At 45.2% G+C, this 25,443-nt stretch overlaps 1 protein-coding gene across 1 annotated transcript in view; it reads left to right on the top strand.

The window, feature by feature from the left end:
- The window catches only part of LOC110521062 (fibronectin type III domain-containing protein 1), a 114,419-nt gene that overhangs the window by 52,940 nt on the left and 36,036 nt on the right, over window positions 1-25,443 (top strand). Inside the window, exons 2-13 of the mRNA XM_090233055.1 lie at window positions 5,047-5,241; window positions 6,109-6,195; window positions 7,337-7,405; window positions 12,665-12,946; window positions 13,318-13,416; window positions 15,785-15,902; window positions 15,988-16,175; window positions 17,861-17,968; window positions 18,447-18,641; window positions 18,823-22,091; window positions 22,269-22,380; window positions 22,611-22,982. Coding sequence (XP_090089181.1) covers window positions 5,047-5,241; window positions 6,109-6,195; window positions 7,337-7,405; window positions 12,665-12,946; window positions 13,318-13,416; window positions 15,785-15,902; window positions 15,988-16,175; window positions 17,861-17,968; window positions 18,447-18,641; window positions 18,823-22,091; window positions 22,269-22,380; window positions 22,611-22,982 — 5,094 coding nt within the window. The remainder of the gene's footprint in view (window positions 1-5,046; window positions 5,242-6,108; window positions 6,196-7,336; window positions 7,406-12,664; window positions 12,947-13,317; window positions 13,417-15,784; window positions 15,903-15,987; window positions 16,176-17,860; window positions 17,969-18,446; window positions 18,642-18,822; window positions 22,092-22,268; window positions 22,381-22,610; window positions 22,983-25,443) is intronic.

The following is a 25,443-nucleotide window of genomic DNA, read 5'->3' as shown; positions in this document are numbered from 1 at the left end:
TGTGTCTGAGCCGTTGAATTGAGATTCTACTTTGTCTCTGTACTGGCGCTTAGCTTGTTTGATAGCCTTGCGGAGGGAATAGCTGCACTGTTTGTATTCGGTCATGTTACCAGACACCTTGCCCTGATTAAAAGCAGTGGTTCGCGCTTTCAGTTTCACACGAATGCTGCCATCAATCCACGGTTTCTGGTTAGGGAATGTTTTAATCGTTGCTATGGGAACGACATCTTCAACGCAAGTTCTAATGAACTCGCACACCGAATCTGCGTATTCGTCAATGTTGTTATCTGACGCAATACGAAACATCTCCCAGTCCACGTGATGGAAGCAGTCTTGGAGTGTGGAGTCAGCTTGGTCGGACCAGCGTTGGACAGACCTCAGCGTGGGAGCCTCTTGTTTTAGTTTCTGTCTGTAGGCAGGGATCAACAAAATGGAGTCGTGGTCAGCTTTTCCGAAAGGGGGGCGGGGCAGGGCCTTATATGCGTCGCGGAAGTTAGAGTAACAATGATCCAAGGTCTTTCCTCCCCTGGTTGCGCAATCGATATGCTGATACAATTTGGGGAGTCTTGTTTTCAGATTAGCCTTGTTAAAATCCCCAGCTACAATGAATGCAGCCTCCGGATAAATTGTTTCCAGTTTGCAAAGAGTTAAATAAAGTTCGTTCAGAGCCATCGATGTGTCTGCTTGGGGGGGGATATATACGGCTGTGATTATAATCGAAGAGAATTCTCTTGGTAGATAATGCGGTCTACATTTGATTGTGAGGAATTCTAAATCAGGTGAACAGAAGGATTTGAGTTCCTGTATGTTTCTTTCATCACACCATGTCACGTTGGCCATGAGGCATACGCCCCCGCCCCTCTTCTTCCCAGAAAGATGTTTGTTTCTGTCAGCGCGATGTGTGGAGAAACCCGTTGGCTGCACCGCTTCGGATAGCGTCTCTCCAGTGAGCCATGTTTCAGTGAAGCAAAGGACGTTACAGTCTCTGATGTCCCTCTGGAATGCTACCCTTGCTCGGATTTCATCAACCTTGTTGTCAAGAGACTGGACATTGGCAAGAAGAATGCTAGGGAGTGGTGCGCGCTGTGCCCGTCTCCGGAGTCTGACCAGAAGACCGCCTCGTTTCCCTCTCTTTCGGAGTCGTTTTTTTGGGTCGCTGCATAGGATCCACTCCGTTGTCCTGTTTGTAAGGCAGAACACAGGATCCGCGTCGCGAAAAACATATTCTTGGTCGTACTGATGGTGAGTTGATGCTGATCTTATATTCAGTAGTTCTTTTCGACTGTATGTAATGAAGGCAGTAGGCAGTAGGCAGTAAGCAGTAAGCAGTAGGCAGTAGGCAGTAGGCAGTAGGCAGTAGGCAGTAAGCAGTAAGCAGTAGGCAGTAGGCAGTAGGCAGTAGGCAGTAGGCAGTAGGCAGTAAGCAGTAGGCAGTAGGCAGTAACCAGTAGGCAGTAGGCAGTAGGCAGTAAGCAGTAAGCAGTAGGCAGTAAGCAGTAGGCAGTAGGCAGTAGGCAGTAAGCAGTAAGCAGTAGGCAGTAGGCAGTAGGCAGTAGGCAGTAAGCAGTAAGCAGTAGGCAGTAGGCAGTAAGCAGTAGGCAGTAGGCAGTAGGCAGTAAGCAGTAAGCAGTAGGCAGTAGGCAGTAGGCAGTAAGCAGTAGGCAGTAAGCAGTAGGCAGTAGGCAGTAGGCAGTAGGCAGTAAGCAGTAGGCAGTAGGCAGTAGGCAGTAGGCAGTAGGCAGTAACCAGTAGGCAGTAGGCAGTAGGCAGTAAGCAGTAAGCAGTAGGCAGTAAGCAGTAGGCAGTAGGCAGTAGGCAGTAAGCAGTAAGCAGTAAGCAGTAGGCAGTAGGCAGTAGGCAGTAGGCAGTAAGCAGTAGGCAGTAAGCAGTAGGCAGCAGGCAGTAGGCAGTAGGCAGTAAGCAGTAAGCAGTAGGCAGTAGGCAGTAAGCAGTAGGCAGTAGGCAGTAAGCAGTAGGCAGTAGGCAGTAGGCAGTAGGCAGTAAGCAGTAAGCAGTAGGCAGTAGGCAGTAGGCAGTAAGCAGTAGGCAGTAGGCAGTAGGCAGTAAGCAGTAGGCAGTAGGCAGTAGGCAGTAAGCAGTAGGCAGTAGGCAGTAACCAGTAGGCAGTAGGCAGTAGGCAGTAAGCAGTAAGCAGTAGGCAGTAGGCAGTAGGCAGTAGGCAGTAGGCAGTAAGCAGTAAGCAGTAAGCAGTAGGCAGTAGGCAGTAGGCAGTAGGCAGTAGGCAGTAAGCAGTAGGCAGTAGGCAGTAAGCAGTAAGCAGTAGGCAGTAGGCAGTAAGCAGTAAGCAGTAGGCAGTAGGCAGTAGGCAGTAGGCAGTAAGCAGTAAGCAGTAGGCAGTAGGCAGTAGGCAGTAAGCAGTAAGCAGTAGGCAGTAGGCAGTAGGAAGTAAGCAGTAGGCAGTAGGCAGTAAGCAGTAGGCAGTAGGCTGTAAGCAGTAGGCAGTAGGCAGTAGGCAGTAAGCAGTAGACAGTAGGCAGTAAGCAGTAAGCAGTAGGCAGTAGGCAGTAGGCAGTAAGCAGTAGGCAGTAGGCAGTAAGCAGTAAGCAGTAGGCAGTAGGCAGTAAGCAGTAGGCAGTAGGCAGTAGGCAGTAAGCAGTAGGCAGTAGGCAGTAGGCAGTAGGCAGTAGGCAGTAAGCAGTAGGCAGTAGGCAGTAGGCAGTAGGCAGTAAGCAGTAAGCAGTAGGCAGTAGGCAGTAGGCAGTAGGCAGTAAGCAGTAAGCAGTAAGCAGTAGGCAGTAAGCAGTAAGCAGTAGGCAGTAAGCAGTAAGCAGTAAGCAGTAGGCAGTAGGCAGTAAGCAGTAAGCAGTAAGCAGTAGGCAGTAAGCAGTAAGCAGTAGGCAGTAGGCAGTAAGCAGTAAGCAGTAAGCAGTAAGCAGTAAGCAGTAAGCAGTAGGCAGTAGGCAGTAGGCAGTAGGCAGTAAGCAGTAAGCAGTAAGCAGTAGGCAGTAAGCAATAGGCAGTAGGCAGTAAGCAGTAAGCAGTAAGCAGTAGGCAGTAGGCAGTAGGCAGTAAGCAGTAAGCAGTAAGCAGTAAGCAGTAAGCAATAAGCAGTAGGCAGTAAGCAGTAAGCAGTAGGCAGTAGGCAGTAAGCAGTAGGCAGTAAGCAGTAAGCAGTAGGCAGTAGGCAGTAAGCAGTAGGCAGTAGGCAGTAGGCAGTAAGCAGTAAGCAGTAGGCAGTAGGCAGTAGGCAGTAAGCAGTAGGCAGTAGGCAGTAGGCAGTAGGCAGTAAGCAGTAAGCAGTAGGCAGTAGGCAGTAGGCAGTAGGCAGTAAGCAGTAAGCAGTAAGCAGTAGGCAGTAAGCAGTAAGCAGTAGGCAGTAAGCAGTAAGCAGTAAGCAGTAGGCAGTAGGCAGTAAGCAGTAAGCAGTAAGCAGTAGGCAGTAAGCAGTAAGCAGTAGGCAGTAGGCAGTAAGCAGTAAGCAGTAAGCAGTAGGCAGTAAGCAGTAAGCAGTAAGCAGTAGGCAGTAGGCAGTAGGCAGTAGGCAGTAAGCAGTAAGCAGTAAGCAGTAGGCAGTAAGCAATAGGCAGTAGGCAGTAAGCAGTAAGCAGTAGGCAGTAGGCAGTAAGCAGTAAGCAGTAAGCAGTAAGCAGTAAGCAATAAGCAGTAGGCAGTAAGCAGTAAGCAGTAGGCAGTAAGCAGTAGGCAGTAAGCAGTAGGCAGTAAGCAGTAGGCAGTAAGCAGTAAGCAGTAAGCAGTAAGCAGTAAGCAGTAAGCAGTAAGCAATAAGCAGTAGGCAGTAAGCAGTAAGCAGTAAGCAGTAGGCAGTAAGCAGTAAGCAGTAAGCAGTAAGCAATAAGCAGTAAGCAGTAGGCAGTAGGCAGTAAGCAGTAGGCAGTAGGCAGTAAGCAGTAAGCAGTAGGCAGTAAGCAGTAAGCAGTAAGCAGTAGGCAGTAAGCAGTAGGCAGTAGGCAGTAAGCAGTAGGCAGTAAGCATTATGCAGTAAGCAGGCATCGTGATGAGAAGGGCTTTCAGCACAAAGTAAAACTCTAGAAGAAGTCAGAGACCACAGATCCGTCCTATAAAGAGCTGGGAGAGCCTGCTTACATGCAGCATGAATGACAGGAGTTACTCCTGGCTCCCACAAACCAAACTGTTTGGGAACATGAAACATTGAGTTCCACCTGGAAACAGTTAGCCGGGAAAATTCTACCTGGGTGGACACCTGTAAACTAGGAAACTCCTACAGATTGTTAATGAACATGATATACAGCAGATGAAGGAAGCCATCCTGAAGACTGTTGGAGAGATTGTACTCTGATCCTGAGCATCAGATGGGGTTCTTTAGACAGCTCAAGAAATATTTACTGTATCCATGATTCCTGTGCATCCATTTGACTGTGTGTAATAAACTCCAGTAAGAATCTACTGGAGTTGCAATATCCGTGCAAACAACAGCAGTCTGTTTCATCAACAGCAGTCTGTTTCATCAACAGCAGTCTGTTTCATCAACAGCAGTCTGTTTCAACAACAGCAGTCTGTTTCATCAACAGCAGTCTGTTTCATCAACAGTAGTCTTACTGGCATTGTTTGTGATCATGATGAATTCAGTTATGTTTTCTTTATGAGTATATAAATGAGATTGTTTTCTATGCTGAATCATTATCAACTAAACCCTCACACACTCCTTTCCAAGGACTCCAGTGCCTATCTGTCTGTTGACCAGGGTTAGACTGGAACTTTTATATCGATGTTTTAATCCTTCACTAAATGCTTTATTCCATTTACTGGGCCTGATGTTGGACATGGAGCGTGTTATGCTGTCATCTCAATAACAATTGCATTTTCAACACTATCAAAAGAAAGTATACGCAAATCTTTTCTTTCCACTCTGTTTTTTCCTGTCCTGTTTAATTTGAGCATACTGGTACGTATTTGCTTTGTTTTGTTTGGGTAAATGCAGTCAATAAGAAGACAGAAAAAGAACCCTTCCTCGTCTTGTTTTCATGTCATTGACCAGTTGAGCCCCTACACCTCCTCCTTTTGAATATTTACCAACATGAAGTATTTTCTTCCGTGCGTGCGTAGCCGAAAAGCCCCTGCGGCCGCGGAACGTGAAGCTGACGTCAGTGGACAAGGGCCTGAGGGTGAGCTGGGAACCTCCCAACCAGCTGGACGGTCGCCCGGTGGACCGCTACACCATCAGCTACGGAAAGTCCATGAGGACACTGCGCTTCATCAAGGTGGACAAGGACAGACGCTCCGAGGTACTGGAGGATGTAGGTAAGACATTGAACAAAAGAGAGAGAGAGAGAGAGAAATAAAGTGGGACTGAAGGAGAGTGGGAGAGATAAAATGAGAGAAAGTGAGGGAGAGTAAGAAGGAATGTTAGGGGGTGAGCATGACAGGACTGGTGGTGGCAGAAAGAGATGGAGTGAGAGAAAGAGAAATGAGGGAGAGAAAAAGAGAGGGAGGGAGGGAGAGAGAGAGAGTGAGAGAAAGAGGAATGAGGGAGAGAAAAAGAGAGAGGGAGGGAGGGAGAGAGAGAGAGTGAGAGAAAGAGGAATGAGGGAGAGAAAATGAGAGAGGGAGTGAGGGAGTGAGAGAAAGAGGAATGAGGGAGAGAAAAAGAGAGAGGGAGGGAGGGAGGGAGAGAGAGAGAGAGTGAGAGAAAGGAATGAGGGAGAGAAAAAGAGAGACGGAGGGAGGGAGAGAGAGAGGGAGTGAGAGAAAGAGGAATGGGGGAGAGAAAAAGAGAGAGGGAGGGAGGGAGAGAGAGAGAGAGTGAGAGAAAGAGGAATCAGGGAGAGAAAAATAGAGAGGGAGGGAGGGAGAGAGAGAAAGAGAGAGGGATAAAGGGAGAGAAAGAGAGAGAGGGAGAGGAAGAGAGAGAGGGATAGAGGTAGAGAAAGAGAGAGAAGGAGAGAAAGAGAGAGAGTGAGGGAAAGAGGGATGAGGGAGAGAAAGAAAGAGAGAGGGATAAAGGGAGAGAAAGAGAGAGAGGGAGAGGAAGAGAGAGAGGGATAGAGGTAGAGAAAGAGAGAGAAGGAGAGAAAGAGAGAGAGTGAGGGAAAGAGGGATGAGGGAGAGAAAGAGAGAGAGGGAGGGAGAGAGAGAGAGGATTGGCCTAAACTACGGAGTGTGTTTCAGAGCCCGGAGTCCTGCACTTTCTGAAGATGAGTGCCGAGAACGAGGAGGGGATCAGCAAACCTGTCTACAGAGCAGAGACGCCAGGAGGTGAGGGGGGGGGGGCAGCCTGGGGACCGTTACATCTTCAACAGGAGGGGCCAGGGCTCTCAAACCAAAGCCTTCAGTGTGGCCGTGCCTCGTGGCACCAGTAAGCACATCTACTGTGTGTGTGTGTGTGTGCGTGCGTGTGTGTGTGTTCCACTGTTAACCAGAAGGTCAGAGATGCGTTTCAACACACATTGTTAATGTGCACTTTATACTAGCAGTGCTTTTAAACAGTCACAACATACCCCGACTAAAACATGGCAGCCCCAGACTGTAGTTATTGGAGGTTTTTAGGGCATTTAGGACCAAAACCCAACTGAAGGCCTGATGTTTTCCAACAGTATGAAAGCAGTTCACCCGCCCTTTGTCACATTTCCATTTTCCTCTGAGCTTGGAGCTTGGCATCACAGGGCTATACTTCATCAGCAGCCCAAGCCTGGGGCCAGTCCTTGTTTTCCACATCTAAACCTATCCCCAAACCCATGTGTTGTGGTCACTGACTCTGTGTCTGTCTGTCTGTCTGTCTGTCTGTCTGTGTGTGTGTGTGTGTGTGTGTGTGTGTGTGTGTGTGTGTGTGTGTGTGTGTGTGTGTGTGTGTGTGTGTGTGTGTGTGTGTGTGTGTGTGTGTGTGTGTGTGTGTGTGTGTGTGTGTGTGTGTGTGTAGAGGGACTGGGAGTGTATGAGATGATTTGCTTCTTGCAGATCAATCTGTTCCCACAACATGCTAGCAGCATTAGTCATCGTAAATAACACCACGTTGCTTCTTCATCATTAATGTGTTTGTACAGACCTCTGTTATAGCAACAGGTCCACAATATGAGATGGATGGAGAGAGAGAGAGAGAGAGAGAGAGAGAGAGAGAGAGAGAGAAAAGGAAGGGGAGGAGTAGAGAGGTGCAATGGTGGAGAAGGGAAGAGGGCGAGAGAGAGATGAAGAGAGAGGGGGAGGAGAGGTACAACCTGATTGAAATGTTAGAACAGTGACGTCATACTGCTTTCAGTACTAATAGTTGATTTGTTATGATAAAAAGAAGATACTGAAAACCACCTGTGTGTTTTTTCTTTTTACTTGTGTGAAGTCTGCAGTACTTACTTGTTCAATGTTGACCCTGTGGTTTACCTGTGTATGATTACCTGTTCCCCAGGTGGTGAATGGGTCAAACTGGACGGCTTTGCAGTGGTGGGCGGGGCACCTGTCAACGCATCCTCTCCAGGTAACATAGAACGTGACTCCAGTGTACTCAAACGAGTCTATATTTACACCAACGTGGATATTGTTCATGTGCATGTTAGTCTTGGAACTAGAAGTGAAATTATCCTTAGAAGTCCCATTACACAGGCAAATGTAAAATTGCAGCTGTCATCGCAAAGGTAAAAAGAGCTCCATTCTCTAATTTGATAATTAATCCTAATGTTATGACTCTGGTAGCCAGGGAAACATAGCCCAGTTCCCTCTCTTCTCCCTCTGCTCTGAGTCGATGGGGCGGGTCTATCTAACTGAACCACTGGTATGTCTGGCCTGGTCCGTAGCACCTCGGATCCCTTCCACAAAAGACAGAAGCTAATATCTGGCAGTCAGAGGGTTGTTGAGTTGTCTTTAGTCTTTTGGAACTCTTGTGAGGGTTTACTGTAATTTTTTATTGTTTATTTCCCTTTTTTTTTATTGTTTACTTCACTTGCTTTGGCAATGTAAACATATGTTTTCCATGCCAATAAAGCCCTTAAAATGAAATTGAAATTGAGAGAGAGAGGGTTAGGGGCGAGAGAGGAGGAAGAGAGAGGGTGAGGAGCGAGAGAGAAGGAGAGAGAGAGGGTGAGGGAGAGAGAGAGAGAGAGAGAGACAGGGTTAGGGGCAAGAGAGAGAGAGAGAGAGAGAGAGAGAGAGAGAGAGAGAGAGAGAGAGAGAGAGAGAGAGAGAGAGAGAGAGAGAGAGAGAGAGAGAGAGAGAGAGAGAGAGAGAGAGAGAGAGAGAGAGAGAGAGAGAGAGAGAGAGAGAGAGAGAGAGAGAGAGAGAATATGAAGAAGAAAAAACAAGAGAAATAGAAGAAAAGGCAGTTGATTGAAACCAAATGGAACACCTCAGTCTGCCCTCTGCAGGAGCTCCCTCTCTCTATATATCTCTCTCTCTCCTTCTCTCCTTCTCTCTCTCTCACACTCTCTCCTTCTCCTTCTCTCTCTCTCTTGCTTTTTCTCTCCTCCTCTCTCCTCTCCCTCTCTCTCTCTTGCTCTCCCCCTCTATCTCTCTCTCCCTCTCTCTCTCTTGCTCTCTCTCTCCCCCTCTCTCTCTTTCTCTCTCTCTGAATTTGAGTGATAAACAGAGAAAGAGAGAGGGAGAGAGGGAGCGAGCAGTCTCAAAGTAATTGAAGAATCCATAGACTCTTACCACTTCTGGGAAAATTGGAAAACACTAAACAAACACGAAGAGTTATCTATCTAACTACAGAACAAAATACAGACCCTCCAACCCAAAAAGGCCTGTGGTGTTGATAGTATCCTAAATTAAATGATCAAATCTGCTGACCACAAATTCCAATTGGCTATACTTAAACTCTTTAACATCATCCTTAGTTCTGGCATCTTCCCCAATATTTGGATCCAAGGAATGATCACCCCAATCCATACAAGTGGAGACAAATTTGACCCCAATAACTACCGTGGGATATGTGTCAACAGCAACCTTGGGGAAATTCTCCTCATTATCATTAACAGCAGGCTCGTACATTTCCTCAGCGAAAACAATGTACTGAGCAAATGTCAAATAGGCTTTTTGCCAAATGACTGTACGACAGACCACGTATTCACCCTGCACATCCTAATTGACAAACAAACAAACCGAAGCAAAGGCAAAGTCTTCTCATGCTTTGTTGATTTCCAAAAAGCTTTTGACTCAGTTAGGCACGAGGGTCTGCTCTACAAATTGATGGAAAGTGGTGCTGGTGGAAACATACCACATTATAAAATCCATGTACACAAACAACAAGTGTGTGGTTAGAATTGGCAAAAAAACAAACACTTCTTCCCACATGGTTGTGGGGTGAAACAGGGATGCAGCTTGAGCCACACCATCTTCAACATATATATTAGAACAGTCTGCAACACCCGGCCTCAGAATCTGAAGTCAAATGTCTACTGTTTGCTGATAATCTGGTGTTTCTGTCCCCAACCAAGAAGGGCCTACAGCTCTGTCAGACCTGGGCAAAGTGAAACACCAAATAATGCATGCAGAGCAGAATTATGCCGACACCCGCTAAATGTCAAAATCCAGAAAAGAGACATTAAATTCTACAACCACCTAAAAGGAAGTGATTCCCAAACCATCCATAACAAAGCCATCACCCACAGAGAGATTAACCTGGAGAAGAGTGCCCTAAGCAAGCTGGTCCTGGGGCTCTGTTCACAAACACAAACAGACCCCACAGAGCCCCAGGACAGCAACACAATTAGACCCAACCAAATCATGAGAAAACAAAAAGGTACAGTTGAAGTCGGAAGTTGACATACACTTAGGTTGGAGTCATTAAAACTTGATTTTCAACCACTCCACAAATTTCTTGTTAACAAACTATAGTTTTGGCAAGTCGCTTAGGACATCTACTTTGTGCATGACACAAGTAATTTTTCCAACAATTGTTTACAGACAGATTATTTAAATTATAATTCACTGTATCACAATTCCAGTGGGTCAGAAGTTTACATACACTATGTTAACTGTGCCTTTAAACACCTTGGAAAATTCCAAAAAATGATGTCATGGCTTTCGAAGCTTCTGAAAGGCTAATTGACATCATTTGAGTCAATTGGAGGTGTACCTGTGAATGTATTTCTAGGCCTACCTTCAAACTCAGTGCATCTTTGCTTGACATTATGGGAAAATCAAAAGAAATCAGCCAAGACCTCCACAAGTCTGGTTCATCCTTGGGAGCAATTTCCAAATGCCACGTTCATCTGTACAAAAAAACAGTACGCAAGTATAAACACCATGGGACCACGCAGCCGTCATACCGCTCAGTAAGGAGACGCATTCTGTCTCCTAGAGATGAACGTACTTTGGTGCGAAAAGTGCAAATCAATCCCAGAACAACAGTAAAGGACCTTCTGGAGATGCTGGACGAAACAGGTACAAAAGTATCTATATTCCACAGTATAACGAGTCCTATATCGACATAGCTTGAAAGGCCGCTCAGCAAGGAAGAAGCCACTGCTCCAAAACCGCCATAAAAAAAAGACAGACTACGGTTTGCATCTGCACATGGGGAAAAAGATTGTACTTTTTGGAGAAATGTCCTCTGGTCTGATGAAACGAAAATAGAACTGTTCGGCCATAATGACCATCGTTATGTTTGGAGGAAAAACTGTGAGACTTGCAAGCTGAAGAACACCATCCCAACCGTGAAGCACGGGGGTTGCAGCATCATGTTGTGGGGTTGCTTTGCTGCAGGAGGGTCTGGTGCACTTCACAAAATAGATGGCATCATGAGGTAGGAAAGTTATGTGGATATATTAAAGCAACATCTCAAGACATCAGTTATCAGGAAGTTAAAGCTTGGTCACAAATGGGTCTTCCAAATGGATAATGACCCCAATCATGCTTCCAAAGTTGTGGCAAAATGGCTTAAGGACAACAAAGTCAAGGTATTGGAGTGGCCATCAGAAAGCCCTGACCTCAATCCTATAGAAAATTTGCGGGCAGAACTGAAAAAGTGTGTGCGAGCAAGGAGGCCTACAAACCTGACTCGGTTACACCAGCTCTGTCAGGAGGAATGGGCCAAAATTCACCCAACTTATTGTGGGAAGCTTGTGGAAGGCTTCCCGGAACGTTTGACCCAAGTTAAACAATTTGAAGGCAATGCTACCAAATACTAATTGAGTGTATGTAAACATCTGACCCACTGGGAATGTGATGAAAGAAATAAAAGCTGAAATAAATCATTCTCTCTAATATTATTCTGACATTTCACATTCTTAAAATAAAGTGGTGATCCTAACTGACAGGAAGTTTTTACTAGGATTAAATGTCAGGAATTGTGAAAAACTGAATTTAAATGTATTTGGCTAAGGTGTATGAAAACCTTTGACTTCAACTGTAATTACTTGACACATTGGAAAGAATTTTTAAAAATACCAGCGCGAACTAGAATGCTATTTGGCCCTAAACAGAGAGTACACAGTGGCAGAATACCTGACCACTGTGATTGACCCAAACTTAAGGAAAGCTTTGACTCTGTACAGACTCCGTGAGCATAGCCTTGATATTGAGAAAGGCCGCCGTAGGCAGACCTGGCTCTCAAGCGAAGACAGGCTATATGCACACTGCCCACAAAATGAGGTGGAACTTCCTAAACTCCTGCCAAAAGTATGACAATATTAGAGACACATATTTCTTTCAGATTAGCCACGAAGAATTTGAAAACAAACCCAATTTTGATAAACTCCCATATCTATTCTCCCAAGATTTTCACCTGTTGCCACAAGAAAAGGGCAACCAGTGAAGTACAAACAACATTGTAAATACAACCCATATTTATGTTTATTTATTTTCCAATTTGTCCTTTAGCTATTTGCACATAATATGAGAGAGAGAGAGAGAGAGAGAAGGGGGGATTAGTTGTGGCAGGGCAGAGATAGATCAGCAAACCCTCTCACACACAGACTGCTTCTGTCCTGTCAGGAACTCTCGTCCTGTCGTCCTATCCTTCTTTACTTTCTTCTCTTCACTTATCCTCTTCTCATCTCTCCTTCACTGACCCAGCAGGTAATAACTCCTACATGTTCATTTCATAAGAGCGTAGTGACTAACCCTTTATGACCCTATCTTATGCCCACCTCTACTTTATCACTGTCTGACTGGATTGTATCAACCTCTGCTGCAAAGGCATTCATTCACTCTGAGGGAAAGAAGACCGCACAGCCTTTCATCTGACAATGATTATGGGAAAGAGGGATGAGAGATGGGGGGGAGGAGAGAAAGGAAAGGGAGGGACATGTTTTTCATTATGTTGTCAATGCTATCATTTGGCATGCCAGCGAAGCACGGGAGGGCTGGGGAAGAGAAGATGGATGGCGGAACTGTCTGGCTGTCTGTCTGAGATGACTGTCCAGGCTGGAGTCAGACAGATATCATGTGATAACATCAGGAAGTAGGAAACAGGAAGCAGCAGCAGATGACATGGGAAGATTGTGTGGTCCGTGGTCGCTGTCTGTGTCCACGTTGTGACATCTCCAATGGTTACAGCGTCTCAGATACTGTAACTTGTTGTGATTATTGGAGAATAATTCCTTTTGGGCAAAGTGGGACATATGGGGAGTTTCCCTGAGTACTCCACGGCATTTGAAACATTTCAAAGCATAATGATGAGATAGAAACTCATAGCAGTGATTGCAGCGATCTGCATGTGAACCTGAGATTCCTTATGGTCTTATCAGGGTCAGGTGAACCATACTGCACTTCAGCGATATTTTTCTCTCTCTTCCAGCTCGTCCATCTCCTACTCCAGACACCCGGCCCAGGCCTGACCCCCCTGTGAGGATTCATGTGATGACAGGAACAGAGACAGGAGTAGATGAGGCATTGCGCCCCTCAGGCCTAACCTCCCCCAGGGGGCAGCGGATCCGGAGACCCCCCCAGTCGTCCTCCGGCCCTCGTCAGCCAGAGAGGGCTAGGGCAGGGCCAGCCCTGCTTGACCAGAGGTCCCAACACCAACAACACCACACCCAGCCACAGGCAGACCAGAGAAACAGACACAACCTCAAACTAGGTAAGAGCACCTGGATCTCTCTCACACTGAGTTTTCGTATTGTTGTGTGATGAGGGAATTAGAAGGTAGGCCCTTAAATGGCAGGTAATCTAAAACTCAGCCTGAAGAAGAGTCCAGTAGTATAAACACGTTGCAGTTGTGCGTCTTGATGCTATATAAGGGTTAATCTGCTCCTACTTACAGCGTATGTATTCTTTGTAGATATTACCTGTTCATAGTTTACTAAAGTTTTCTTCATCGTACTGGTCGCCTACTTGTTGTCTTTCTTGTATATTGTTGTGTAAACAGTACAGTATGTACTGTGTGTGTTTTGTGCCCACCCATAGTGTGTTGTAGAGTTTAAACGCTGGCCTATGTCTCTCTGTTCGTAGCGTCTGAGTCCGTCTATGTGGTATCACTGCAGGCACAGAGAGCAACGGGGCGGAGCGCGCCAAGCAGCAGGGCCACCCTGACCAAAAAAGCTCCACCAGGTACACCTTATGACCATGTTATAAGTCTTTACAACATCCTTACAAGCCTTTATAACCACTCTTAATTAACTTCATCCAGCTGCAAGGAAATCCTCTTCAGACAACACTCAAGCTACTAATTATATTATTTTATTACATTATTATATTATGACACTATTACAATATTATTACATTATTGTATAATTACATTATCATATTATATTACATTATTATATTTTTTACATGATTATATTATAATAGTACATTATTATATTATTACATTATTACAATATTGTTACATTATATTATTACATGATCATATTATTATATTGTATTATTACTTGATTATATTATATTATTACATTATTATATTATTACATTATTATATGATTACATTAATATATTGTATTATAACATTATTACATTATTATATTGTATTATTACATGATTATATTATATGATTTATATTAGTACATTATATTATTATATTATTACATTATTATATTGTATTATAACATTATTACATGATCATATTATATTATTACATTATTATATTATTACATTATTATTTTATTACATTATTATATTATTACATTATTATATTGTTACATGATTATATTATTGTATGGTATTATAACATTATTATATTATTACATTATTATATTGTTACATTATTACATTATTATATTGTATTATAACATTATTACGTGATTATATTATTATATGGTATTATTGCATTATCATATTATTACATTATCATATTATTATATTGTATTATAACATTATTACATGATTATATTATTACATGATTATATTATTATATTGTATTATTACATTATTATAATATTACATTATTATATTGTATTATTACATTATTAGATTATTACATGATTAGATTAGATTATTTATATTATTACATGATTATATTGCTATATGCTGTTGTTACATTATTATAATACGACATTATTATATTGCTACATTATTATATTTAATTAATACATTATTATATTATTACAATTTTATATTGTATTGTATTATTACATTATTATCTTATATTATTACAACACTCAAACCACATGACACAACACACTTTTTAGAGTTTTACACCATTTCAACACCTCTCCTCATATAGCAATGTAAAAACAGACTACATTTCAGTAATGCACACGCTTAGAAAAAAGGGTTCCAATCAAATCAAATCAAATTGTATTAGTCACATGTGCCGAATACAACAGGTATTCTTACAGTGAAATGCTTACTTACGAGCCCCTAAACAACAGTGCAGTTTTAAAAAATATGGATAAGAATAAGTGATAAAAGTAACAAGTAATTAAAGAGCAGCAGTAACTAACAATACCGAGACTATATACAGGGAGGTACTGGTCAGATGAGGTAGTATGTACATGTAGGTAGAGTTATTAAAGTGACTATGCTTAGATGACAACAGAGAGTAGCAGAGGTGTAAAGAGGGGGAGAGTTGGGGGGGGGACAATGCAAATAGTCTGGGTAGCCATTTGACTAGATGTTCAGGAGCCTTTTGGTCCTAGACATGGCGCTCCGGTACTGCTTGCCACACTCTATGACAAGGGTGGCTGGAATCTTTGACAATTTTTAGGGCCTTCCTCTGACACGCCTGGTATAGAGGCCCTGGATGGCAGAAAGTTTGGCCCCAGTGATGTACTCGGCCGTTTGCACTACCCTCACAGTTGCCATACCAGGCAGTGATGCTCTCAATGGTGCAGCTGTAGAACCTTTTGAGGATCTGAGGACCCATGACAAATCTTTTCAGTCTCCTGAGGGGGAATAGGTTTTGTCATGCCCTCTTCACATCTGTCTTGGTGTGTTTGGACCATCTTAGTTTGTTGGTGATGTGGACAACCTGCTCCAATGCAGCCCTGTCGATGAGAATGGAGGCGTGCTCTGTCCACTTTTTCCTGTAGTCCACAATCATCTCCTTTGTCTTGATCAGGTTGACGGAGAGGTTGTTGTCCTGGCACCACACGGCCAGGTCTCTGACCTCTTCCCTTTAGGCTGTCTCGTCGTTGTCGGTGATCAGGCCTACAACTGTTGTGTCATCGGGCAACAAGGCCTAGCCTTGCAGTCATGAGTGAAGAGGGAGTACAGCAGGGGTTCTTCGTCTGTCCCCATATGAGAACCCTTTTTGGTTCCAGGTAGAACCTCTGTGGAAAGGGTTCTACATGGAACCTAAAAACTATTATTCAAAGGGTTCTCCTATGGGGACAGCCAAAGAACCCTTTTAGGTTCTAGATATAACCTTTTTTTCTAAGTATAGTAACTTATTGTCTAAGTACAGTAACTTATTTTCAGTTAATTGTGCTTAGACCTTCAGACCTCCAGACCATGTTGTGTGTTGTGTATCCCCATGCAGAGCCTGAGGAGCATGAGGCCAAAGACATCAGCGTGAGGGTCATGTCCCCTCAGTCTGTCCTCATCAGCTGGGTGGACCCGTCCATCGAGATGGAGAAGGTCCTCCCTGGGGACTCCAGGTGAGAGAGTGTGTGTGTTTTTGTGTGTCTGTGAGAAAGAGAGAGAGAGAGTGATAAGTCATATAGTCAATTTTCCCCTCTCCAGACACTACACAGTGAAGTACAGGGAGAAGGGTGAGTCTGCTCGATGGGAGTACAAGGAGACCAACCAGAGGAGGCTGCTGATAGATACCCTGTCAGCTGACAGGATGTACGAGTTTTCTGTCCGCATCTCCAAGAGAGACAACCATGGCAAGTGGAGCACATCTGTGTTCCAGAGGACCCCAGAATCGGGTAGGTTGTCTTACTTCCTGTCTGAAAAGAAAGGATAACCCCAAGTCTTCAATGTCATTTCCCATCTTTTAAAGTGGAAATCTACATTTCAAGCAATACAAAAGCGACTGTTTTGGTAAAGGGATTAGTGATGTGGCTGCGGAGATGTAACCACTCTCAGATTAACAGACAGACTATAGACTGACCATCCACGATATCAACATTATAGTTTGAACCACGTAATGAGGCTTTACAGTGTTTATTTACATTTACTTTGTTTACAAACATTGGAGTAAAACAAGGTTATATTTTGTTTTCTGATGTTGTATGACAGTTGAACTAAGCTCATGAGGCATTCATAAATTACATTCAAGAATCAATGAGTTTATATAAGATTGCCCCTTTAAGAGAGAAAATTGTATTTTATTGATTAAAGCTGCTATTTTCCTTTATTTACATTTTCAAAGAGTCACGTGAGTCATACAATGAAAGATTTAAGGGTAAATCATAGGTTTTGCCGTTGATTCATATTTAATACAGATTGTTCCATTCAATCCCTCCTTACCTTACTTAGACTGTAAACTGTCATGGTCAAAACATATAGATTCAATGGTTGTCAAGATGGGGAGAGGACTGGACCATAATAAAAAGATGCTCTGCTTTTTTGACACCACACTCCAAACAGCAAGTCATACAGGCTCTAGTTTTGTCTTATCTTGATTATTGACCAGGTTATTGACCAGCTGCAGCTGGCTCAGAACACATTTTGCTCTTCATTGTAATCAGAAGGCTGATATGAATACTATTCATGCCAGTCTCTCTTGGCTAAGAGTTGAGGAGAGACTGACTGCATCACTTCTTCTTTTTATAAGAAACATTCATGTGTTGGAAATCCCAAATTGTTTGCATAGTCAACTTACACACAGCTCTGACACACACACTTACCCCACCAGACATGCCACCACGGGTCTTTTCACAGTCCCCAGGTCCAGGACGAATTCAAGAAAGCGTATAGTATTATATAAAGCTCTTATTGCATGGAACTTCCTTCCATCTCATTTTGCTCAAATAAACAGCAAACCTGGTTTCAAAAAACAGATGAAGCAACACCTCACGGCACAACGCCTCTCCCCTATTTGACCTAGATAGAATATGTGTATGCATTGATATGTAGGCCTTTTCAAGGTATGTAGTTCTGTCCTTGAGCTGTTCTGGTCTATTGCTGTTCTGTATTATGTCATGTTGTCTGGATCCCAGGAAGAGTAGCTGCTGCATTTGGAACAGCCAATGGGGATCTAATAAAATACCTTCATGAAAACCTCTGCCAGTTTGTGATTTCCATCTCATTGCTTTATGTCATAATTCAGCACAGTTGGTGTATATCACTCCAATCCTCCCTTAACTAATCCTGTATCCTGGTGTCATACAGTTCTGTCATGAGTGTAACATTCATATTGTAGCATTCATACAGCCTAGCTGACTGCTGCTTGGAGCTCTAGTCTAAATTTCCTTAGAGGATCTCCGGGGTGTGTTCTCTGGAAATGTATAGCAAACTTTACATTCGTTTTTCCCTATTTGAAGCCTATTGGCAGGAACAGTGCTGTTACTGAACAAGTAGCCACTTCTCCTTCTTCTCTTCTCCTAGCTTCTGTCTTCTCTCTCGGTACGCATTCCTTCTCATCCCTTTTGTCCTCTGTGCTGCTCAGCTCCCTCCGGTCCTCCAGAGAACTTTCACGTGAAGGCGCTGAGAGGGAAGGGAACCGCCGTCACGGCGACCTGGGACCCTCCTGAGGAACCCAACGGGAGGATACGTGGTCAGAGCATGACACTCCTCTCTGATCCTTCAGTAGATGATTTCATTGTACAGATGTAGGATCTCCATTTCACCAGTTTCTCACAGCTGGAAAATAATCCTGCAGCAAAAGGAAATGTGAATTATTGTGTGGATTATAACTAATGGACATTGTTGAAGTGGTTGATACATTTTTTGTTATAGCAAATCAGGTGTGGAAATTACAAACTTTAAAATGTTTAATACGCTACAACTTGGCATTTCCTGCTGTGTACATCTGTATCTCTCGTCAAATATGTGTTGACAAATAAACAGTCAAACAGTCAACTAATTGATCAATATGAATCCATCAGTTATTCAATTGATCAATCAAAGCCCCACCTAAATACTTAATCAATCCATCAATTCTAAACCACATTATACATCAATTTATTGATTCAGTTTTATTAAACACATACATTGTTGGTGCTATGTAATGATCCTGGTACTCCTCCCCTCAGAGTACATCATGTCCTACGCTCCTGCCATGAAACCCTTTGGGATGAAGTCAGTGACATACCGCGGCAGCATCACCTCAGCCATCGTAGACGGCCTCCAGCCTGGGGACCGTTACATCTTCAAGATCAGGGCCACCAACAGGAGGGGCCAGGGCCCTCAAACCAAAGCCTTCAGTGTGGCCGTGCCTCGTGGCACCAGTAAGCACATCTACTGTGTGTGTGTGTGTGTGTGTGTGTGTGTGTGTGTGTGTGTGTGTGTGTGTGTGTGTGTGTGTGTGTGTGTGTGTGAGTGCATTTCCGCATGTGTGTGTGTTGATAGTTGCATTTCTAATGTCCTAATGGTTTGTACACTTAACTAATACTCCATCTTACTTGTCAGCCAACAGCGCTGCCTCCCCACCAACTCATCACTCCAAGGGCCAAGGAGGCCGTAGAACCAGCCACACACCTTCTCGGACCACCGAACAGGACAGTTACCATGACGATGACACCGACCTCCAATTAGATGCTGTGACCGAACAGCTGACCACACCCACCCAGACCACATCCTCCGCCACCAGACGGACACGCCCACTCACCCAGACACGCTCCTATCACAGCATCTTCTCAGATGTGAGGGGCACGGTCAGGAAGGGGGCGACCAATCAGCAACTAGGAGGCGGTACTTCTTCAGCCAGAGATAAGGGGAGAGAGACAGAAATAGAGGATGAACAGCAGGAGGAGTACAAAACAACAGAACCCAATCCAGAAGAACAGAAGAAGGTGATGCTCACCAACGAGGCTCTGGAGGAGAAGAAAGAAGCATTGACTCAGAACAACGGTGTTCCTTCTGAACCTGAGGAGGAGGACAGGAGCCATGGCAGAGGGAGAGGGAAAGATCCAGATGTAGATGAGACCTCAAGCCCCAGCCTCAAAACAGAGGTTCCCTCATCAGAGGGCTCCTCATCATCGTCCAAACCCTCCTACCCTCTCCGCAAACCTCTCTCCGGTAGACGCATCAACTCTGGTCGACGGCAATTCTCCCGGACATCAGGCTTAGGGTCAGTGTTCCAGCCGAAGACACAGGATGCAGAAATGGACAGTGCCTCCTCCTCCTCCTCTTTGTCCTCCAGCCCATCCCACAGCCAGGAGTCAGCAGCCATCAGGAAAGACGATGCGGTCACCAACTACGCCGAGGGTAAAAACACCTATGACCAGCCCAGTGTCACAGAAACCAAACCCTCCCCCTCCACCCCAGAGCAGGCCATCTCAGAGCCCGAGGCCGAGGCACCTTCTGTGGGTAGGGGTCCTGCTCTGCCAGGTCGTGGATATGGTTATGGCAGGAGGAAACCCGGGATCCTGTCTCGAGGGAATCCAAATGGCCGAGTTCTGACTGGACTCCGCAAACCTGGGTCAGCCTCAACATCGACCGGAGGCAAGATTCCTGAAACGTCACACACTCACGGCTCACATACTCCTAACGCGCAGGACTCAACACACCACCAGGAGAAAAATGACCACAACGACTACAAAAACACAGAGACAAAGGCCACAAAAGAAGAAGAACCCACTTCCGATTCCCAGACCATATCCTCTACACATCCCTCAGAGGAGGACGCAAGAGAGGACGGGACGGAGGAGAGAGGGAGAGAGAACAGGAGAGAGGAGGAAGGGAGGGGAGACAGGAGAGAGGAGAGAGGGAGAGAGGACAGGAGAGAGGAGAGAGTGAGGGGAGCCAGGAGAGAGGAGGGAGGGAGGGGAGACAGGAGAGAGGAGGGATGGAGGGGAGGCAGGAGAGAGGAGACAGGGACGGGGGACAGGAGAGAGGAGGTTGAGAGGGGAGACAGGAGAGAGGAGGGAGGGAGGGGAGACAGGACAGAGGAGGAAGGGAGGGGAGTCAGGAGAGAGGAGGAAGGGAGGGGAGACAGGAGAGAGGAGGGAGGGAGGGGAGACAGGAGAGAGGAGGGAGGGAGGGGAGACAGGAGAGTGGAGGGAGGGAGGGGAGACAGGAGAGAGGAGGAAGGGAGGGGAGAGAGGAGAGAGGAGGGAGGGAGGGGAGACAGGAGAGAGGAGAGTGAGAGGGGAGACAGGAGAGAGGAGGGTGAGAGGGGAGACAGGAGAGAGGAGAGTGAGAGGGGAGACAGGAGAGAGGAGGGTGAGAGGGGAGACAGGAGAGAGGAGGAAGGGAGGGGAGACAGGAGAGAGGAGGGTGAGAGGGGAGACAGGAGAGAGGAGGAAGGGAGGGGAGACAGGAGAGAGGAGGGTGAGAGGGGAGACAGGAAAGAGGAGGAAGAGAGGGGAGACAGGAGAGAGGAGGGAGGGAGGGGAGACAGGAGAGAGGAGGAAGGGAGGGGAGACAGGAGAGAGGAGGGTGAGAGGGGAGACAGGAAAGAGGAGAGAGCGAGGGGGGAGAACAACTACAACACCCCAGCTCCCCCTCCCTCCAGGATGAACCCCTTCGGGAACCGTCACCAGAGCAGGTTTGGAACAGGGACGGGGAGCAGTAGCAGGGCCTCCTCCCCCCGGGCGGACGGGAGGGTTCCCTGGAGCAGGACTACCTCCTCGTCCTCCGTTGGGGCAGGGAGACCCCTCCTTAGAGGAACCCCCTCCAGGACAGTTGCATTAGGGGCAGCAGGAGCTACGGGGGCAGCAGGAGCCTCAGGGGAATCGAGGACCTCAGCATTGCAGGAGACCAGTGAAGATGCTAAAACCTCCTCCACCCTCTACCCATTAAAGAACGGGGAGAGGGCGGGGTCACCTAAACCCTCTCTGCCCAACAGGAATGCAGTTCTAGGTGGATCTAGGAATCCCATCACCTCCTCTTCCTCCTCCAACCCCTCCTCTAGTGGTCGTAGAGACTCCAGTGAGCCAGTCCACAGAGGAAGCAGCATCAGGGAGGACAGCAGTAATGACCATGAGGAGGACTATCTCTACGAGGGGAGTAAGGAGATCTATGAGAAAGTCACAGACCCAACCCCTGTCCCCAAAACTACTACCACCACTACCACCACTACCACTACCTCAGCCCCCAGTACCCCCCGCAGGGTGGCCCAGAGTGGGGATAACGAGAATGTGGACCCCAAGCTTGGTAGAACCAGACCCGGTTTGATCCCCAGTTCTACATTCCCCCGACGTCCCATTTTAGGTCCCAACGGGAGGGTGAGATCCCCCCTACTCACAAACAGGCAGACGGCTTCTAGGTTCCCCTTTAGAGCACAACCAGCACAGAGCACACAGTTAGATTCCTCTAACCCAGACACATCCCCTTCCTCTTCTTCCTCTTCCTCCTCTAGTCTGGCACAGCCAGACCACAGGGTTAACGGGGGCACTAGTGTTAGCACTGGAGGCTCCCCCCCTTCCCTCTCTCTCCCCTCCCTCAGACAGACCTCCTCTAGTGAGGGATCCCAGGGGTCTCAGGACTCCTCCTCCTCCTCATCCAGAGACTCTTTGGGGGGGCAGGGGATAAGGATGCGCTACCCCAGTCGGTCAGACCCCTTCCTCAGGGGTAAAACCCCCAGTGGAGGCCTCAAGCCTGGCTACGGAAACGGTAATGGTAAAAATGGCCGCCCCAATCTCACAGTGACCAGTGACAAAGAGTCCAGCACACCTAATGACAACACAAAACCTAATGGACGAAGGTACATCACTGGGCCTGATGGAGCCAAATGGGTATGTGTGTCTGTGTCTCAATTCCAAAGTTACAAGGGGATTGAAAGGAGACATTTTTATTGTTGACTTTTCACCTGCAATGATAACCATTATGCAGACTTTCCTTAATGTAATGTTCCCTATGACAGTATGAGTCTTGTCTTCAACACTGTGGTGTGTATGTGTTGTTTTCTTCAGGTGGTGGACTTGGATGAGGGGGTCCTGATGAACGAGAATGGCATGGTTCTCCAGGACTCTCAGGGCCGACCCAGGAGGGTGGTGCTGGGAGAGGATGGACGCACCATCTTTGGTGAGATACTGTATACTGATACCTTCTCTTATTGAACACCGTTTCTATGAGTATTGCAGGTCTACTTTCCTAAGAGCTTTGTAAATGTGTTGGTATGTCAAGACTTCTCATTCCCCTTATTTATTACGGAGAAAGGGATATATCACACTTACAGCACAAAATCTAACTGTTTTGTTTCTCAAATGGTTTTCACACAGATAGATCATTGATTGTTTGTTCTCCCCTACTAGACCACCAGGGCAGCCCATTGGTGAACCAGGAGGGTCAGGCTCTGTTCGGTCATGGTCGGGAGAGCCAACCATTGGTCAACCCCAAAGACAAGTTCCTGACCGTGGGTGGCAAACCCGTCATTGGCCTGGACCGGCCTAAACCCAGGACCACAACCACAACCACAACCACAACCACAACCACAACCACAACCAGACCTCCTACTACGACCACACCTGAACCAACCACACTCCCAACCACCACTGAAATGACCACAGAGGAGACCACGACCATGCTGGTGTTCCCATCTTGTCCTCCAGGAACATTTTTAATCAGGGATGAGAATGGATTCCCAATGCTGGATGCGGATGGTGTCCTGGACTGTTATCCTGAAGGTGAGTCTGACTAATGCTGACTAACGCTTCTGAATGTATTGTCAGATTACTAGTAGTATCATAATAATAATAGTAGTAGTAGTAGTAGTAGTAGTAGTAGTAGTAGTAGTAGTAGTAGTAGTAATAGTAGTAGTAGTAGTAGTAGTAGTAGCAATAGTAGTACTAGAAGTGGTAGTAGAAGTAGTAGTAATAGTAGTAGTAGTAGTAGTAGTAGTAGTAATAGTAGTAGTAGTAGTAGTAGTAGTAGCAATAGTAGTACTAGAAGTGGTAGTAGAAGTAGTAGTAATAGTAGTTGTAGTAGTAGTAGTAGCAGCAGCTACTACTAGGAGTAGTAGTAGTAGAAGTAACTATTAGCAGTAGTAGTAATAGTAGCAGCTAGTAGTAGTAGTCGTAGTAGTAGTAGTAGTAGTAGTAGCAGCTACAAGTAGTAATGGTAGTAATAATAGTAGCAGCTACTAGTAGAAGTGGTAGTAGTAGTAGCAGCTACAAGTAGTAGTGGTAGTAATAGTAGTAGCAGCTACTAGTAGTAGTAGTAGCAGCAACTAGTAGTAGTAGTAGCAGCTACAAGTGGTAGTAATAGTAGTAGCAGCTACTATTAGTAGTAGTAGTAGTAGTAGTAGTAGTAGCTAGTAGTAGTAGTAGTAGTAGTAGTAGTAGTAGTAGCAGCTAGTAGTAGTAGCAGTAGTAGTAGTAGTAGTAGTAGTAGTAGCAGTAGTAGTAGTAGTAGTAGTAGTGGTAGTAGTAGTAGTAGCAGTAGTAGCAGCTACTACTAGTAGTAGTAGTAGTAGTAGTAGCTACTAGTAGTAGTGGTAGTAGTGGTAGTAGCAGCTACTGGTAGTAGTAGTAGTAGTTGCAGCTACTACTAGTAGTAGTAGTAGTAGTAGTAGCTACTAGTAGTAGTGGTAGTAGTAGTAGTAGCAGCAGCTACTAGTAGTAGTAGTAGTAGTAGCAGCTACTAGAAGAAGTGGTAGTAGTAGTAGCAGCTACAAGTAGTAGTGGTAGTAATAGTAGTAGCAGCTACTAGTAGTAGTAGTAGCAGCAACTAGTAGTAGTAGTAGCAGCTACAAGTGGTAGTAATAGTAGTAGCAGCTACTAGTAGTAGTAGTAGTAGTAGTAGTAGTAGCTAGTAGTAGTAGTAGTAGTAGTAGTAGTAGTAGTAGCAGCTAGTAGTAGTAGCAGTAGTAGTAGTAGTAGTAGTAGTAGCAGTAGTAGTAGTAGTAGTAGTGGTAGTAGTAGTAGTAGCAGTAGTAGCAGCTACTACTAGTAGTAGTAGTAGTAGTAGCTACTAGTAGTAGTGGTAGTAGTAGTAGTAGCAGCTACTAGTAGTAGTAGTAGTAGTTGCAGCTACTAGTAGTAGTAGCAGCTAGTAGTAGTAGTAGTCGCAGTAGTAGTAGTAGTAGTAGCAGCTATTAGTAGTAGTAGTAGTAGCAGCTACTAGTAGTAGCAGCTAGTAGTAGTAGTAGTCGCAGTAGTAGTAGTAGTAGTAGTAGCAGCTACTAGTAGTAGTGGTAGTAGTAGTAGTAGCAGCTACTAGTAGTAGTAGTAGTAGTTGCAGCTACTAGTAGTAGTAGCAGCTAGTAGTAGTAGTCGCAGTAGTAGTAGCAGCAGCAGCATAGTAGTAGTAGTAGTAGTAGCAGCTATTAGTAGTAGTAGTAGTAGCAGCTATTACTAGTAGCAGCTAGTAGTATTAGCAGTAGTCATGGTAGTAGTAGTAGTAGTAGCTACTAGTAGTAGTAGTAGCTACTAGTAGTAGTGGTAGTAGTAGTAGTAGCAGCTACTAGTAGTAGTAGTAGTAGTTGCAGCTACTAGTAGTAGTAGCAGCTAGTAGTAGTAGTCGCAGTAGTAGTAGCAGCAGCAGCGTAGTAGTAGTAGTACTAGTAGCTATTAGTAGTAGTTGTAGTAGCAGCTACTAGTAGTAGTAGTAGTAGTAGTCATGGTAGTAGTAGTAGTAGTAGTAGTAGCAGCTACTAGTAGTAGTGGTAGTAGTAGTAGTAGCAGCTACTAGTAGTAGTAGCAGCTAGTAGTAGTAGTAGTCGCAGTAGTAGTAGCAGCAGCAGCGTAGTAGTAGTAGTACTAGTAGCTATTAGTAGTAGTTGTAGTAGCAGCTACTAGTAGTAGTAGTAGTAGTAGTCATGTTAGTAGTAGTAGTAGTAGTAGTAGCAGCTACTAGTAGTAGTGGTAGTAGTAGTAGTAGCAGCTACTAGTAGTAGTAGTAGTAGTAGCAGCTACTAGTAGTAGTAGTAGTAGTAGTAGTCATGGTAGTAGTAGTAGTAGCTGCTAGTACTACTAGTAGTAGTAGTAGCAGCTACACGTAGTAGTAATAGTAGTAGCAGATACTAGTAGTAGTGGTAGTAGTAATAGTAGTAGCTGCTACTACTAGTAGTAGTAGTAGTAGTAGTAGCACCTACTACGAGTAGTAATAGTAGTAGTAGCAGCTACTAGTAGTAGTGGTATTTCTAAT

The sequence above is a fragment of the Oncorhynchus mykiss genome, chromosome 4 (assembly GCF_057628025.1).
Source record: "Oncorhynchus mykiss isolate SJ-2025 chromosome 4, ASM5762802v1, whole genome shotgun sequence".
In the NCBI taxonomy this organism is placed as follows: Eukaryota; Metazoa; Chordata; class Actinopteri; order Salmoniformes; family Salmonidae; genus Oncorhynchus; species Oncorhynchus mykiss.
This window is presented reverse-complemented; position numbering and strand designations above follow the sequence as displayed.